This window comes from Dreissena polymorpha, chromosome 13, assembly GCF_020536995.1.
Source record: "Dreissena polymorpha isolate Duluth1 chromosome 13, UMN_Dpol_1.0, whole genome shotgun sequence".
In the NCBI taxonomy this organism is placed as follows: Eukaryota; Metazoa; Mollusca; class Bivalvia; order Myida; family Dreissenidae; genus Dreissena; species Dreissena polymorpha.
This window is the reverse complement of record NC_068367.1, coordinates 43,381,750-43,400,436: the sequence shown is the minus strand read 5'-3', so window position 1 is coordinate 43,400,436 and position 18,687 is coordinate 43,381,750. Positions and strand designations below refer to the sequence as shown.

The following is an 18,687-nucleotide window of genomic DNA, read 5'->3' as shown; positions in this document are numbered from 1 at the left end:
TTTTATTGATGATATATAATAATACATCGCTTTAACAATCTAAAAGTAGAAATAATTCTTTTAAACGGAGTTTTAAATAACGAAAGTGAAAACAACGGAAGTTGGATGGATATTCTGTGAGATGCACTTCGGCTCCAGAAAAACAATACAAATAAACTAATAAAAGACGTGTGAGGGATAATTTTCAGCTGGAAAATATTTGAAATAGGGTAAGTGATGATATCTCTACGTGACGTGGCCATTTCTGTTATTTAGTGCGATCTCTTGCTGATTAATGTTAATAGTTGTTTTACTAGTTGCCACCCAACTGTCAAAATACGTATGTGTTTTCTCAGGTATGTGTATACACATACCCGGTTTTCTCACCACTGCACGTGGTTTCGACCGATTTGTTTTGCACGTTTTTCTACGGGGCACAGCGATGGCCACGCTTTCAAAATGGGTAGAAGGAATCGAAATATAAAATCAATCGGTTTGCCAATTTCTTTATATTCCTTTACATTTTTATATGTCGTCTGCAATCTATTTCAATTTGAGATGGTTTAAAATTTGCAATTTGGTTGAGAGGTAAATAACAAAATTGATAAGCTTTTGAAATAGAATTGTGACTCTTATTATCCACCATACCTGGATTTTTAAAAAGAAGTTCCGTTTTAGTTATTTTTAGAACTTTGTTTAGGAAATTTATCCAAAAAAGGCAGTTGAATAAAACTCATTTGCTGTTTTATGACAATAATTTTCTGTGAAATGTTGCTAATTTGACCTTGTATATGTATATAGCTTTGTATTTATTCAACTTAAGGTAGTGCATATCCTTCCTAACTTTAGTTTGAGATTTTGTAAATTAGTGTAAAATGTATTGGTTTTAAACCAAAATATGAATAAAGCACACACATATTGAATGTCAAAAATGTGTTAATGTTATTCTATCCGTCTTAAGCTTTAACATGATATATAGTTTGACCATATTGTAGCACATTGAATGAAGAAAAGCCAAAGCAAAGTTTTAATGGATTTTATCCTCCCCACGAACCTTAACATTAATTAGCACAATGCGCATCATAGCATTAGCTCTTCAGATAAGATAACAAAGCAATATGGAGACTCAAGAAACAAACTTAAGGAGTCTAACCATGTTCAGTTATATTATTGCGATTGTATGATGTTTGTGAGTATTAAAAAATGATATAATCTATAATCGCTCTTCATATTTTAATAACGCAAGTAAATATGTGTTAGAATGCATCGTTAAGACGAGAAATACTCTAGCTATAACGGACCATGTTTCATTTTAATAAAAAGACAGTTCCACTCGGCTTAGAGGACTGTACAGTAATGTAAAATATCGAATATAATATAAAACAAATTAAACAACTGGTAGCAGGATGAGTTGCAGATAATTGGTCAGTTACCACATTTTAACTTACTCTTTTGACCTGTTAATTCTTTAAAGCTCAATTCAACAGTGAAATATGGCCATGATGCCACTTTAAAGCGAGGTTAAACGATTTTTATATGTGTTAAATTGTAATATATTGATAAAAATATGTTACAATAACACAAAATAGGCAAAACAAATTAAACATTGAATACGAATTTTATAAAATGCAGCAAAGACAAATTAGCACCCCGAGACGATTGTGACGTCAAGATATTTCGTACATATTTTCCTACAATAACCGAAGCATTCGTCTTTTTATTAGGATTGGAGTTAGTGTTCATGTGTCGTATGAATAGATATCGTTGCAGGAAATTAAAATGATCCCTAAAACTATATGTTCGTACATTCATGATATACATGCAGGCGAATTTGACTGTTCAGACATTTTCGATTTCTGAATAAAATATCTGACTTGTATTGCATTTTTCGACACATGTTCTTCTTAACTTTTATTTTAATTTATATTTAAATATATGTATAATAAGTTTTTTTACACATTTTATATACATTCATAAATATTTGACAAAATCGTATGGTCTCGCTTTAAAATCAATGTACTAATCGTCATAAGAACAGAACAGATAGTTTATTTGATTTGTATAGTACATCATCATATACACATATTATTATATGACAATTTATAATATCACGTATATCAGTATAACATATAAACACGAATAAATGGACATTTCAATATAACATATCACAGCATGTAAAGAGGATGATCAGTTTTCGTTAACATTTGTAATTCCTTTTCTTATTTCCAAGCTTTCTTTAATATATTTTGCAAATGTAATCAATACAGATTTGTTTTCAGTTTTCAAAAGCTCAATAAATTTGAATATTGTTGGTCGTACATAATAATGTTTCTTAATATATTTCTTACGTATATTGCTTAAACAAGGACCAATAAGAGTGAAATGGTACTCGTCTTCAATATCAAAGGGAATTACAATATTGACAGTATCGCTCATTTCTTGGACTTCTATTTCTACCGAATCTACCAGTTTGAACTCTTAAAGAATGCGCAGATAATCTTATTCTATTGACAAAGAGTCTTAAACTACTTGGCAATACATTTAAATTTAGTTCATATGTTAGGGAATTATCTTTACAATTTTGTAACAAATCTTATACACTACTATTTTCAACAGGGCTATGCCAGTCTTGCTTATAAGTATCAATCAATCTTTGTTTAAATATATGTGGAAATGCTTTACAATCAAGAGTATCACTATTTCTAAAGCAATCAGCAAAGCCATATGTTTCTAACAATTTTTTAACATTTGATACCCAATTATTATAACCTTTTGAACAATCAGATATACTTTGTTGATAAATCGTTTTTATAATAATATTATCAGTATTTAACAATTTACACCAATACTAAATTATCCTAATATATCGAGTAATATATAACGGGTACCTTCCTAAATCACCATATACACCAGCGTTACAAGTACGAATTGTGACCTTTAACACACTTTTACAAAACGTGAGGTGTATACGCTCTTTTTCTTTAGATTTAAGTGCGCCCCATACCTCGGCAGAATAATTCAATATTGAACCTATAAAGAAACCAAAGAGCTGGCATTGTAATTTGGTTTTGATATAATATTTTCTACAATTATACATAAGTAATTTTAATGCTTTTAATCATTTACCAATTAAATGCTCTTGATTCATGGCGCAATTGCCAGTGTAATTAAAAATTGTACCAAGAACGTTGAAGTTATTTTCAGTTTCTAACAAGTTCCCATTGTAACTCTACTTCTCATTTGGAAGAACTTCTTTTTCTGAAAAACCATAACCTTGGTTTTTTGAGTGTTTACCTCAAGACCCTAACAGTTACAATAATCATATAAATTATCTAAGCTATTTTGTAAGTCTTCTGGTGTTTTACCCAAAATAATCATATCATCCGCAAATAACAATAATATTAACAAAATATCATCAAAATATAAACCTGAATCTAAATTACTTTGTAAATGTAGTTCTTATTCTTCCAAGAACAAAGAAAAGAGCAGAGGCGAAATTACATCCCCTTGACAGCTGCATTATTACATACAAATACATCGTTACATAATGATGAGAAGTATTTACAAAAGTAATTCACAGAAACATCATTTCCAACAGATTTCTTATTCTTTTTAAAATAACTACAAAATTGTTTCAGTTTACAAAACCGAAGTTTTTTCATTTCAGAGTATTTATTTTTTAGCTCACCTGTCACGAAGTTACATGGTGAGCTTATGTAACCGTGTGATGTCCGGCGTCCGTTATGCGTGCGTGTGTGCGTGCGTCCGTCCGTCCACAATTTGTTTGTGTAGAGGTAGAGGTCACAGTTTTCATCCAATCTTTATGAAATTTGGTCAGAATATTTATTTTGATGAAATCTGGGTTGGGATTGTATTTGGGTCATCTGGGGTAAAAAACTAGGTCACTAGGTCGAAAACTAGGTCACATAATAGGTCAAATAATAGAAAAACCTTGTGTAGACAATAGAGGTGCAGTTTTCATCAAATCTTTATGAAATTTGGTCAGAATTTTTATCTTGAGGAAATCTGGGTTGGGATTGTATTTGGGTCATCTGGGATCAAAAAGTAGGTCACTAGGCCAAATAATTGTAAAAATCATCAACAATTTGTTTGTGTAGACCAAAGAGGTCACAGTTTTCATCCAATGTTTATGAAATTTGGTCAGAATGCTTATCTTGATAAAATCTGGGTTGGGATTGTTTTTGGGTCATCTGGGGTCAAAAACTAGGTCACAGGATGCCCCCCCCCGGCCAGCGGTACCCTCCCCATTAAAAAGAATCATGCTCGGCTTGCCAGGACCCCCGCGAAACTCAAAGGGGCCTGTGCGGGCCACAAACTAGGAGTTAAATCTCCTCACCACTCATTAAATCAAATTAAGTTAATTTAAGTTAATTTCGCACCACTATGGACAGTAATCTGCAAATAATTTCATTCAATGTTGGTGGTCTTTCCGCCAACAAATTTACAGAATTAAAATAGTTTATTGACTGCAACCCTAATACCCATATCTTATGTTTACAGGAGACCAAATTTTCCAATAGTTCTGTTAAACAAATACCTGGGTATAACTGTGAATTTAAAAATTATGTTATTTTAAACCATAATATAGCCGGTGGCCTTGCCATTTATATTAAAAACACAATTAATTATGAACACCTGGGAGTGAACAACCAATTTAAATCTGATGGTAGCACTGCTATTGAGGCATTAGCAATTAAATTGGTTATTGACAAGAACCGGCCTCTTATCCTGGTCAATTTATATTCAAGAGGATGTGATCTTGAAACTCTGAACGGCCTCTTTAAGGAATTAAGGACCATTAAAGGACCCTATGATGTAATATTCATAGGCGACTTTAATGCACATCACCCTGCTTGGGGTTCCATCAACTCAGATGCAGAAGGTCGGGCGGTAATAGAATGGTTGGACGAGCAAAATCTTATACTGCTCAATGACGGTTCTCCAACCATACTTAACCCCACTGGTTTAAACTCCCACATTGACCTTACTGCTGTTAATGCCAGGATAGCAAGTGCGTCTGCATGGGCAACTGTTAAAGATACCATGGGATCTGATCACCTCCCACAACAGGTTACCCTGCTCAACTATATTGCACAGGGAACTGAGGCCCAATGCTCAGGAGAGCAAAAGTTTTTATTGGACAAAGCTAATTGGGCTCAGTTTAGGGACCTCTGCTCAGATCTCTCCCTTGCAGATGTTCACTCCCAGGATCCAAATCTGTTCTGTATTAACTTAACTAGCAAGATACTGTCCATAGCGGAATGTAGCATACCGGTCTCCTCCGGCAAGGTTAAAGCTAGAAATAGGGTCCCGTGGTGGAATGAGGCGTGCTCTAATGCGGTACAGGACCGTAAAAATGCTTTAAAAATTCTTAAAAAGAACCCCGCTGAGCATATTCTTCTTAATTATAGGTCCCTTGAAAATCAGGCAAAGCGGGTTATTTTGGACGCAAAAACTCAAAATTGGAAAGAATTCTGTGATTCAGCTATCATTAATAAGAAAAATACTAGGGATTTTTGGCAAAAAATACACAGAATTAAAGGAAATTCATTCACCCCTGTACCTCTACTTAAATACAAAGGCGAACTTGCCACTACCCCAAGGGAAAAGGCTCAATTTTTGGTACGACATTTCCAATCTGTCTCCAGTGACTCAAACCTTCCCGTTGAAACTTTGAATTATCAAAAGCGGTTTGAGACTGAGCACCGAAATATTTTAAACGAGCCTGGGGATAACAGCACGCCTCTTAATCTACCATTCACTATTACAGAATTATTAAGTGCCATTAACAGCAGGAGCAACACCGCCACGGGGCCTGACAAAATAGCATATTTAATGTTTAAAAATATGTCAACCATAACTCTGAAAATCTGGCTTAACCTATTCAATCAGGTGTATAGGACAGGCAGGATACCACCCGAGTGGAAGCAGGCCACAGTGATTCCAATTCCTAAACCCGGTAAAGACAAAAATGATCCAAACTCATATCGTCCAATAAGTTTAACATCACATGCAGGTAAATTATTAGAAATACTGGTCAAAAATAGATTAGAACACTTATTGGAATCTAATAATATACTAAACCCCTTCCAGTCTGGCTTTAGGAAGGGGCGATCTACTCTTGACCAGCTAGCTAGATTACAACATGATATTCTTTCTGCAAAAAATCAAGGGCAATCAGTATGAGCAATTTTTTTGGACCTTCAGGCCGCCTTTGATTTAACATGGGCCTTTGGCATATTAAAAAAGCTAGCTGACTATGGAATCACTGGATACTGCTTCCACTACCTCAGAGCTTTCCTAGAGGGCCGTAAAATCCAGGTCAGGGTCGATGGGGAGTTATCAGAGGTAGCCATAACTGAACGCGGAACCCCTCAGGGGTCCGTAATATCCCCAACTCTGTTCTCCCTCATCGTAAACGGTCTACCTGATGCCGTAAAAGACTCAGGAATGGTTATCTCCCAGTTTGCCGATGACTCAGGCACTTGGTTAAAGGGGTCTAACATGTTACGCCTGCAAAAGAGGGCTCAAGCAGGCTTAGACTCCATATGGAAATGGGCAATTGAATGGGGATTCAAAATTTCTCCAACCAAAACAGTAGGAGTACTATTTGGCGAAAAATTTCAGCACTCTTTGGACTTAAATTTAGGCGGCACCAAAATTATCTTTGAAAAAGTGGTGAAATTTCTAGGTATGTACCTAGATAAACAGTTAACCTTTACTCACCACTTCAAATATTTGGCAGAAAGGTGCGAAAGGGACCTAAATTTAATGAGAATGTTGAGAGGCACAGGTTTCGGATCAGATAAAAATAGCCTCTTAACACTCTACAAGTCCCTTATACGTCCAAAGCTAGATTATGGAGCCCAAATCTATGCATGTGCAAAGCCAAATGCCCTAAAAATGGTTGATGCCATTCAACACAATGCCCTAAGGATAGCTCTGAAAGCCCTAAACTGTACACCGGGTGCACTGCTAGAGGAGGAGGCCGGTGTGTTACCTCTTGACTTGCGTAGAAAACAACAGTCCCTCAATTTCTGGGCCAGGGCTAAGTCTCGGCATGGTTCAAACCCCGTTAACAAACTTGTCGGGACTGGCACCTTCATCAAGGGGAAAATACTTAAGCGTAAGCATGTCGCCCTACCTTTTGGTGCGAGTATTAGGACCCTGGTTGAGGATGCCGGTCTCGACAAGGTACATGTAGCAGACCTGAGACCCTCCAAGCCCCCCCCCCCCCCCTGGACGCTTGGACCCATTGATGTTGACCTATCACTCTCTAATAAAATAACGAAAACTGACTTGCCACAACTCATCAAGTCAGAAGCTCTCTCTCTTATAGATAATATGTATGCTGTGCATCTAAAAATCTACACTGACGGCTCCAAATGCCCTAACTCTGGTTTGGTAGCCAACTCTTTTGTAATCCCTTCAAAAAACATTAGCAAAACGCACAGGCTCAGCAACAATCTCTCTATTTTTACAGCAGAACTTTTGGCAATTAAATTCTCTCTGTGCTGGATATTGGTCAATAAACCTACTAAAACTGCTATTTTATCAGACTCAATGTCATCTCTTGAGTCCATAAAAAACAGAAATAGCAGATCTAGGCCTGATATTTTAGCTAGCATTTTGGAACTTCATCAACAGTGCCTAGATAAATCTTTAAAGGTCACATTAGTATGGTGTCCAGCACATGTCAACATCAGTGGGAATGAGCAGGCCGACAGGGGGGCTAAGGAGGGCCTCTTGAGGGGGGTCGTAGATGTTGGGGAACCCCTGGCACCTTCTGAGATCTACTCCCTGACAAAGAAATTTGTTTTGGGCGAGTGGAATCTCCGGACCGACAATTTGTCTTCCCGTCGACATACTTTTACCAGACCTGCGAAAACCCTCAGGCCGCCTGACAGATACTCAGCAAGCATTGTGCTTGGAAGAGCCATCACGCGCCTGAGGATGGGAACCACCCTATTACCCGGTGGCGCAGGAAAGTATGTCCTCGGTATAGACCCTGCATGTCCTAGGTGCCAGGAACCTCTCACTGCGCCCCACATGCTGCTGCACTGTCCTAACCATAAGGCGCAGAGGGACCACCTCGAAGCTGCATTGCACTCCCATGGACTAGTTTTTAACCTTCCCAACGTGCTAGACCACAAGGGAGCAGCTAGGGGCCCGGTCTTCTCTGCCCTCGCCAAATACTTACTAGATTGTCAAATAACTGACAAAATCTAGGTCATTGGGGGAGGGAGAGCAGCCAACACCCACCTAATTATTCAGTCTTGTGACTGTTTTCTTTTAAAATGTGTAATCTCTGCACAAACCTGATGTAATCTAATAATTGTGTTGGATTTGTGTCGCTTTTACACAACCTTTATTTTAGCTTTTAATGGGTTTATTGTTCTACCCCGCCCTTTCTAAATCAGGCCAATGGCATTGACCTGGTCTTCTTTATTTTAATACATTTTTTTATGAGAGTATGACGTTAGTCCACCATTTACATTTTTCAGTTTTTTAATATAATCATATCTTATGGCATTTCTTACTACAAAAAAGGACGAGGCTGTCCAGTAACCTGGGATTGTTGGCTGCATTGCACCCCCTCCCTTCCTCTTTGACACCCCATCCTTTCCCCTTCTAACTCGAAGAACCATGTCGGACTGGAGTGCACGGTACAGGGCCGTATACCATGATAAACACCTATTTAGCCCTATCCGGGACAAAGTATTGTCGACTTTGTTGAAACTGCTAATTTTGATCCTTGGAGTACATCAAATATTGTTATAACTGCTATTTTGTGTAGCAATTTCCTTACTTTTGTGAAAACTGCTATTTTATATAGCAAATTGCCTTAATTTTGATCTAAATATTGCTATTCCTACACCATAGCAACCATTTTACTTTGTATTGCATATATTCATGTTAAAATTGCTACTTTTATAGCAAATAACCTTATTTTTATATTAAATTGCTATTTTATATAGCAAATTGCCTCGGTTTTTCTGTTTAATTGTCATTTTGCATACCATACAAGGTACTTTAGTATTATTTCCTCCATTGTTATCACCAATATATTAATAATATTGGTTAGATTAGAGCTTTTTGTGTTTATTTTAATGCATCTAGGTAATATTTGGTCTTTTTACCATTTTACATCTTACCATTATCAATTTTCCTTCAATAGTATACAAACTATTTTTCATTTACCGTGCACTCCCTCTGGTCCAGGGGAAACAACCATTGTAGACTCCATCACCACAATTACCTCCCTTAGTACAACTGAGTGACACCACCTCTGCTGGCTCTTCTTTTCCCACACCCACAGCGGCCTACACTTCCAAAAATCTCCCCTTCTTTCAACCCACCAGGGTGGCAACGTGTATTTTAAATATATAAATGCATATAGTTATGTACATATTGTAAATAATATACCTTTTGTACAAATTTAGCTGTTTTGTCTCATTTTTAACTGTAAAGCACATTGTCTTACCCTTAATTTTTATGTGGCCCTATGAAGGTTACCGTTTGGAGACACGTAAGTTATTGCTCTTAACATATAAGTTTTTTTTTACTAAACCCACTTTTAAATATTGTTTTAATGCCACTCTGGGGGGACCTCTCTTCTCCATAGCCCAATCCTCCTTAAGTTCCATACAGACAGGGTCTTATGTTGGAGCATTATGGCTATATTCCCTGTCTGCAAGTGTTCAACATTGAGCCACATACATAAACTTGTACTCATTATCTTTTTAACAACTCAATACTCAATTGCAACATTAATATATAATTGAGAGTTATACTCCCTATGTGTTATCATATTTTGTCTTTTTCTTTCCTTTTCATATAATTGCATGTACACATGCAACTTCACTTTACATTTGAGAGGTGTTAAATCAGGCTCTGGCATCCCTATTAATAAATTTTCATAGATATAAACATATCTCACCAATGATTAGATCTTGTTGTGTGGCATTTAGTTTAAACTTTAATTATACACATAAAAATGGTACTTGACTATGTATGTAAACATATTGTGGCAATGTTCAATCACTTTGTGATCTGGAAAATCTTCAAGTATTATTATTGTATTACTCAAACATATTACACATCTGTGTATCCCTTTTTCTACAAGACTTATATTAAAATAGTCCTATTTGGACTCTTACATTTAAAACACAGATCACAAAGTCTAAAGACTCCAACAAACCCATTGCAGTATATACTGAACAGTGGGTCTGGTAATGATGATGCCACATACAACAGTATGTGTGTTTTCACCATCTTTACTTATAAAAATTGGGCTATTTTTTTCTCTCTCTCCTCCTTAAAAAACAAAACAAACAATAACATACAATAACAACATCATATTAATGATAATAATTAATAATAAGCTCAGTAACATAACATAAACATAGTAATTTATAACTATATAACAAGTCCAAGTTCTTTTGGATTTATCATCTTTTTCTTTCATTTATATTTTTGCATATAAACTATTATTGTTTACTTTTTCTTAAAGTACAACGTCAGCCGTGGGAAAATCTATTTATAAACGGATTGACCTACTTGCAATCCTTAATAAGAATTTTCGGCCAATCAGCGCCATTGTTTTATAAGTGCATAAACCAATAAAAACGCCGCTTTTTAACAGCGTTAGGCATTGTAAAGTACTGCGTCTTTTTAACGCTTCTTATAAAGGTTAGATATTTTTAAACTAATAGATTTTTATTAAGGCATCGCACCAACACTGCAAAGTTTTCTTTTTATGTCAATGGTACAGCCCAGTAAAATCGGGCTGTCCATTTTATGGCCGTTTTCGGCTTTTTTATGCAGAGTTCTATGTTAAGCAGTGTGCTCGGGCAATGGTTTATAACCGAAGTCCCGAGGGTAAACAATCCCATTAGTCAGTTTGTGTAGACAGTAGAGGTCACAGTTTTCATTCAATCTTTTTAAAATTTGGGCAGAATGTTTATCTTGATGAAATCTGGGTTGGGATTGTATTTGGGTCATCTGGGGTCAAAGACTAGGTCACTAGGTCAAAAACTAAGTCACTAGGTGAAATAATAGAAAAACCTTGTATAGACAATAGAGGTCGCAGTTTTCATCCAATCTTTATGAAATTTAGAATGTCAGAATGTTTATCTTGATGAAATCTGGATTGGGATTGTATTTGAGTCACTCTGGGTCAAAAACTAGGTCACTAGGTCAAATAATGTAAAAACCTTGTGTAGACAATAAAGGTCACAGTTTTCATCCAATCTTCATGAAATTTGGTCAGAATATTTGTCTTGATGAAATCTGGGGCGGTATTGTATTTGGGTCGTCTGGGGTCAAAAACTAGGTCAATAGGTCAAATATAAGAAAACCTTGTGTAGACAATAGAGGACACAGTTTGCATCCAATCTTTATGAAATTTGGTCAGAATGTTTATATTGATGAAAACTGGGTTGGGATTGTATTTGGTTAGTCAGGTGAGCGATTCAGGGTCATAATTGCCCTCTTGTTTAAGTAAGAATTCTTCTTTTTTCGTACTAATAATTTGTATTCTTTTTTACATTTACAATAGTAGTCTCTACTAAAGTTCATTTTTCCTAAGCCGAAAATACACATACAGTTAATATGTTATATTAATTAACATAGGAGGTTAGGGGATAGTCATAGATTGCAACGTTACTCTATCGTATAAACGGACCATATTCTGCTGAGGATGCCCCGTTCCGCAACTGCTTCGTGTCTTATCACAATTTCCTTCTTTTTAAAATTCTACTTCCTTTTCTCTATCTAAATATCGTTAGTGTATTACAAATGAATGCTGATACATACGTACTTTCATTTTTATCACATTCTACATTTTTCTTTTAAACTTGTTGTTTAATAACTATAACTATATGTACGTATATCATTTTCTAAGGCTATACCTTTGTAATGTTATAGAGATGTTCTATACTGTTCCTAATTATTTGTGAGCGTTAGCTCACAAATAATGTAGAGGCAATTTTGCAAGTCAGTCTGCGTTAAGTACGCTAGGGACCGTACCCGCTTCCTGTATGGATAACTGCAGTAAAATTAAGGAGACGACGAATGCTAGGAGCGTCTGCTCTTACCACCGCATCTGCCTGTTTATAGTTCTCACTGGTACACTACATAGTGTGTATGTATTCAAAAGTATTTAACAGCTTGTAAGACAACGTTGGCCAGTCTAGTGTTTATCATTGAAATCTGTACATATTGGCTGCTTTCAGGGAAAACGGGGCTTAATGCATGTCAAATAAGATTAGCCTGTGTACACTGATTAGCCTGTGCAATGCAACACTTTCTGATTTTGCGGTGTTTTCGTTTAAAGAGAGTTTCTGGTACTGGGATGACAATAAATGGATATGCATTAAGCCCTGTTTTCCTAAAATGAAGCTTAAATTATCTTTTTTATTAATGATTTGAAAAAACAAACACATCTCGACCTGTGCTTTAATACACACTCTTTATAAATTTGAATGGGTTGTGGTAATTTCAAACTTGCGATATAAAAAGCTATAACATAATTTTGAAAACTGAGTTGCGACTAAGATTATACAACAACGAACAAATTCAGTGCCTTCAGCGCTTTGATTTTTACATTTCGATCCAAGCGTAGTAGTTTACCCCATTAAAGCAGCACTTGCAACTCACAGAAGAGAGACACAGTATACGCCTGGAGCTTTTTCCAAAATTCTGTAAAATTGTACTTTGCGTTATTTGTGTTAAGCAATATAAAGCGATGTCTACCTGTTGGACATATTTTGTCAAAGTATTAAATAAATTGGTATAGTATTGCTTACCTGTGTTTACTCATAGCTAAATAAATATTGTTTAATCAAACGGCTATGATGTTAGATAAGGCTAAAGCCATCGGGCTAATACTGCCGAAGGTATGCCATTATGTACACAATGCATCAGAATAACTGAAATGGCAGTAAAAATAATACTGAACAGAGAACATACACTATGTTTTGGAAATAGCATATTATGTGCGTTTTTGCAAAACAAAAATCGCGTTCAGATGTCACAGGTTATCATCGATGTTTTGATTATAGGGAATGCACAACGTTCTTAACTAACGGTAGAACAAAAGTGTGGTAAATAGATATACTCTTAACAATAACTTTGTATTGATGGCATCTATTGGAGTATATAGACGTTTTCCTATCAAAACGAAACGAGGAAGATATGTGCCTCACAATATCGAGTGTATGGTTATTAGGCCGATTATTGGTATTGGGTTTTGTACGAAATACCGTTAGTGCCATCGTGATTACACATTAAAATCCAGAGGGCGACAATGCGATATGTACGCACACACGTACACACAAGGGACGCCGGACATCACACGGTCACATAAGCTCACCATGTCACTACGGTCCCTAGCATTTCAATGCTACTTGTTAGACGAACTAGTTACTTTCACAAACTAGTTGTTAAAATACTTATAATAATTCAACATCTCAAAATAAAACTAAGCCTTCGAATTGTTAAAGAAATAATCTTTTTATGGTGATTATGTCTTCAATAACCAAATAACAATTCTTTACAATTAATGCACAATCAAATTTTTTGACAATTCATAAAAATACACGAAAACATAGGTATTTGTTGAGATTGGTGATAAGTGCATAGATACGACGTATCTTTAAAAACACATATCTTTATTCATAAAATATTCAATAAAATGACATTTTCATTACCTTTAATGTATATATTACTTTAACATGTTTTTCCAAATGACATTGGGACATACACTTTCAATGCTACTTGTTAGACGAACACCGAATTTAATGATTTTAACGGCATTTAAATACATGTATTGTTGTTTAATGATAAGACATTCGAATACCGTTTTCCGATTTATATTCATTTGAACTACACCTGCAATACCATCGGCTAGTAAGTATTCACCATTATTTAACTTAATCTCCGCCACTATCGTGCATTACAAGTGGTATCGAAGCCTCGAATAAACAAGCAGCCCCATTGTGTCAAGCAATACGTTACGGTATTGTTCAAGTTTTTTGCCAGTTTGAAACATTGCAGAAACCTCATTTGTCTGTCGAAAATCTATAGCTGTACACGTGCGCACGATCTGCATTCTTTTGACCTAACACTATGCTCTGACTGTACTCGTCTATCGCCACTGCAGCAGCGGTTCGGCAATCAGAAATAAGACATCGCAAATTATAATTTATGCAAGGTTGAGGTATCTGATATAAATATGACTTTGTTAGAGCATACACATGTCCTTGTGAATCACATTTAACATCTCTAACATTGTTAAGATTAGGTTCGATGTCGCTCAGTTTCCACACGCATTGACCTACTGCACACACTGTTTGGTGATTACAATCACCATCTTCAATCTTAAAGATATAAACTGTATTTGCATCAGCTAATGTAATTTTCATTTTGGTTTTGCATGCATATATTCGTGTCGGCTTAACAATAACCACATTTGTTCCATGCAAGCTGTGCGTGTCATTCATTCTTTTAAATTCATCAAATGCGTAACACGCGTGACCAGTCGATTTGTCCAGAAGCTGAATTTCATAGGATGATTTTAAACCCTTCGTTTCGACAAGGGCTACCAAATGGTGAACATACATTGATATACTAAAGACATTGTCACTGCAGTGGATAGTGTGCCTCTCCTGAAATGTGACATCATGTTCTATGAACGTTATTGTTCGCGATTGTTCAAAGCAAACAGCTACTGTAAATAATCCGTTTTTGTTTTGATCACTAATACACATGTCTTTAACATTTTGTTTAAACTGGAATTTTGAGATTAATGTTAATGTTCGCGAATGTAGTTTTAAAATGTTTTCCTGTTGCAATAATAAAATTCTTCCATCAGATAAAACGTGAAGTGCTACAATAGAACACATTATTGTTTCAGGCTTCTGGCTTTCAATCTTCAACAATCGTATATCGTCATGCTTTACAGCCAAATTGCGCAAAGGTCTCTTCGGACCCAATTCATGGGCAATCATAAGTTGTTCCACTTGCGTCGCTTCATCTCGTTTATTCGTTTGAAGATGGTCCAACGCATCTTCATACGTGTCTTCTTCATCACTGCAAATGTCGGAGGCCCGTTCGTCCTTAGATCTCAAAACAACATCGTATCGGTTCAACTCGCTAATCAGATCCTCAAAATTGTTGGATTTTAAAAATTGAATTTGTTTAGAAAAAACGGAATCAATAGAGTCATTTGATTCCAGTTCCTTAAGTAATACAGATAATGTGAAGTTTAGAGCAACATTCTGTTTTGCTGTACCATACCTCGACGTTATCGCTTGCATATGTTCGTAAAATGATGCTTTCTTGACAATGTTCGACAAGGTTTCATCATAATGTTTAAAAGGTTGTGTCACTTTTGTAAACCGTTCATTCAATGTTCTCTCAATGTTCTGTACAACATGTTTCAATGTCTGAATAAAGCTATTGATTTCTAGTTCAACTGCATTCACATGAATCCGGGCTTCTTCTAAATGTTTGAAGAATTCAGTTTGTTTTGCTTTGGACTTCGTCAGAAGATCATTGAGCAGTTCCATTTGGTTTTTAGTTGCGGATATTTCTTCTAGAGAACATGCAAGGTTTGTGACTCGTTCACAAAGACCGTGGTCCTTTTGTAGACATTGCGAGCAAAATAAAACATCATGACTCGGGCAGTGTTGGTCGATTTCTACATTTGGATGTTTCGGACAGTATGGCAATTTCTTCATCTCTTCAAATAGTGTAACATCCTGTGGAAATTCATTGTCTTCAAGTATTGTATGTTCACGTGATGACTTGTGCCTTCTGTGTTCTCGTGCACACGCAGAACATAGGTATTCAAGACAGTTCACACAGAAATGTTTTGGCTCAACCGTATCCCCATCAAACAGACATGGTCCGCATTTAAAAGTTGTTATTTCCTTAATAGCGTCTGCCATTTAGAAATATTACTACCTGAAATTTAATATTAAGACTATGCGTTAAAATAAATTTTGAAAAAATAGTTTATATATAGTTTAAATGTATAAATGATACTAATTCTTATAAATAATGCTACATTTGTTAACAGTTCTCTCATTTTAAAATAGCTTCATGAAGCCTTTTTCAGAGTTCCTACGAATCGTACATCGTAAGCAAATTGTGCCATTATATTGTCCACGTAACCAAGGTAAATTTAAGACATTTAAATCTATTTTATTATTATATTATATTTTATTTGTAGCTCAAACACAGGTGATACATATTGTTTGGTAACATAAACAATGTAAAGAAAAAAGGAACTTACGTGAATGGATTAATTCTAGTTATGAACCGGTTAGAAATCATTCCACTTCCTCAAAATGGCTGCGAAGAAGGACACCTCATCACTTTATTTAAAGCTCGAAACTACGCATGTTCTATTAATAATCATTTTCTGAAAATGAACAGTAAATCGAAAGTTAAATAAATATAACAATAATATGACAAATCATAGTATGCAATTATTAATATAAATATTAAGATACCAAGAAAGAAGTTGAAAGTTAAAAGCATATCATAATTAAATACTATACTCAATAGCAGTAGTCTTCCGCAAGACTGAATATGGGTCAATTCTTAATAGGCGTTTTAAACATTAACATACGGAAGCGTGTGTGACACTTATGAGAACGCAGGTAATCGAAGTTCTTAAGCGTTCGTCGGAAACTTCGAAGTTTAGAATTGACATTTATTTTTATATTTCTATACAAATACATCTTTAGCACGTAGATTTTTTCAATCTCATCAAATATACCGCAATTGTTTAGCATAATTTAGCTTATGTATAACTCCTTTTTATGCGAACGCCTTCTGTGTTCTCGTGCAAACGCAGGACAAAGGTATTCAAGACAGTTCACACAGGAATGTTTTGGCTCAACTGTACCCCCATCAAACAATCTACGAATATGTCTCTTGCATCATACTTCATATAATGATAATGATTTTAACAATGTCGCAATGATATATTGTTCAGTTCAGCGTAGTTGTTAGAACGCTAAACTTCGAAGCCATTCTTTCCTTAATTCGGATTCTTTAAGGGCAGTCGTCACTTTGTTCACTCTAAATTGCGCGGTAACGCTTATGGAAGTCATCGAAAATGTAGTGTTTGTAGCTTTTTAAACGCCAGTCACCTATCAGTATTGTAGCGCCGGTTAAAATGCTGAATTTGTAACAGAATGCCCCCTCCCCCGCATCTAAAGGATTAGCTAGCGATGTCGGAGGCGGGGATAACTTCTACATGCAACCACTGTTTTTCTTAGTGATGAATAGTATGCAAGAAAGCGGGTTGAACACTTGAAGACGGGGCCCGAGAGTTCTTTCCCAGCCGTATGTATGCAGCCTTAAAAATAAAAGCAATGCTGATGATAGCGTTTCAAATGAATGTTTAATAGTTAAGACTGGAACGGGACCGTCTTACTCCATCGTATGTGACACCGGATACCCCAGTCGTGATAACTAATGTCACACAGAAGTAGCTGATTTCAGGAATGATCGAGTAAAAATATGCGTAATTTTAACTCACAGTGGAGTCAAAAGAGTTCGATTAATCTAAAGTTAAGTTGATAGCAAGAGGCATATCCGGAGTAATTGGTCGTTTGCGAACCGCATTATTACATTATAACCTAATGACTCCTTTTTCCTTGTAAGACTGACAACCATTGCAAACAGACTGGGACGATTCCAAACGGAATGTAGGAGGCGTAAAAGCAATGTTTAAAATAATGAAATCCCAACGACTTCACATTTAAGATAGCATAGGTGCATACTGTTATCAAAATGGCGTGCACAGCAACGTCCCCTAACCAAATACAAAAATATCGGAGTTTCAGTGAGTTGTTTATGTTGTTTTTTACCAGTGTGGACTCTAGGTCCGTCTGTCCGTCCATTCACAAGACTTCAAAGTTTGCAATTCAAGTAACTCATCAATTATTGTTGAGACTATGTTGGAACATAATAAACCTATTAACAGTAACCTCAGGATTGTGCACAATGTTTTCAGTTTCTATTTCCTGAGGTCATTGTACATGGTGAGGTTTATGAATATTATGAACAATTGTAAATTTGATTTGTTGTTTTCAGTCTATTTATGACTTGTTTTATATTTCATTTATATTCAGGTTACACAATTTATATAAGCACTTGTATTTAATCGTTTCTAATATAAAAGTTTCAATTGTATTTAATGGAACATTTACATAAATATTGATTAACTTGAGCTTGTTAGTAAGGGGATATAATCATGTAATGTTATCTACTTTAAAAGCATATCACTTGAGTACAAGATAAAATGTATGTGTGCAAATTCATTTTTTTTAACTTTAACTTTTTGTTCATGTTATTAACAACTCCAAATTGATTTAGCATATTCGTTCAATTATTTTGTTGAAGTCTTGAAACTGAAACAGTGCATAATAATTCTGTACTATTCACATCTTACATGTCTTGTCATATTTATTAGTTTGTGTTTGTACTGTGCATTTTATTTTACAAAATATTGTGCAATAAATATAAATATTCATCCGTTTGTTTGTTACTTGTTATCAATTATATGTTTGGGGACATACGGAGAATAAACTTGTCAAGTAGGACTGGATTTTCTCCCGAAATTGCTTTGCATCACTATCATCATTTTAAAATCCTGTCCGCTGGACA

General features: G+C 35.6%; 1 protein-coding gene across 5 annotated transcripts in view; it reads right to left on the bottom strand.

Moving 5' to 3' along the window:
- The window catches only part of LOC127856170 (transcription intermediary factor 1-alpha-like), a 273,940-nt gene that overhangs the window by 22,061 nt on the left and 233,192 nt on the right, over positions 1-18,687 (bottom strand). For 2 of the 5 annotated variants that reach the window (XM_052392229.1, XM_052392230.1), the window contains one exon: positions 13,495-14,221. The exons of 1 other annotated variant lie outside the window; for it this stretch is intronic. In XM_052392229.1, the coding sequence (XP_052248189.1) occupies positions 14,064-14,221 (158 nt within the window). In that variant the 3' untranslated portion in view covers positions 13,495-14,063. Of the gene's footprint in view, positions 1-13,494; positions 15,970-16,300; positions 16,429-18,687 lie in introns of those variants that run through there. 2 more of the 5 variants (XM_052392233.1, XM_052392228.1) reach the window with 2 other exon arrangements.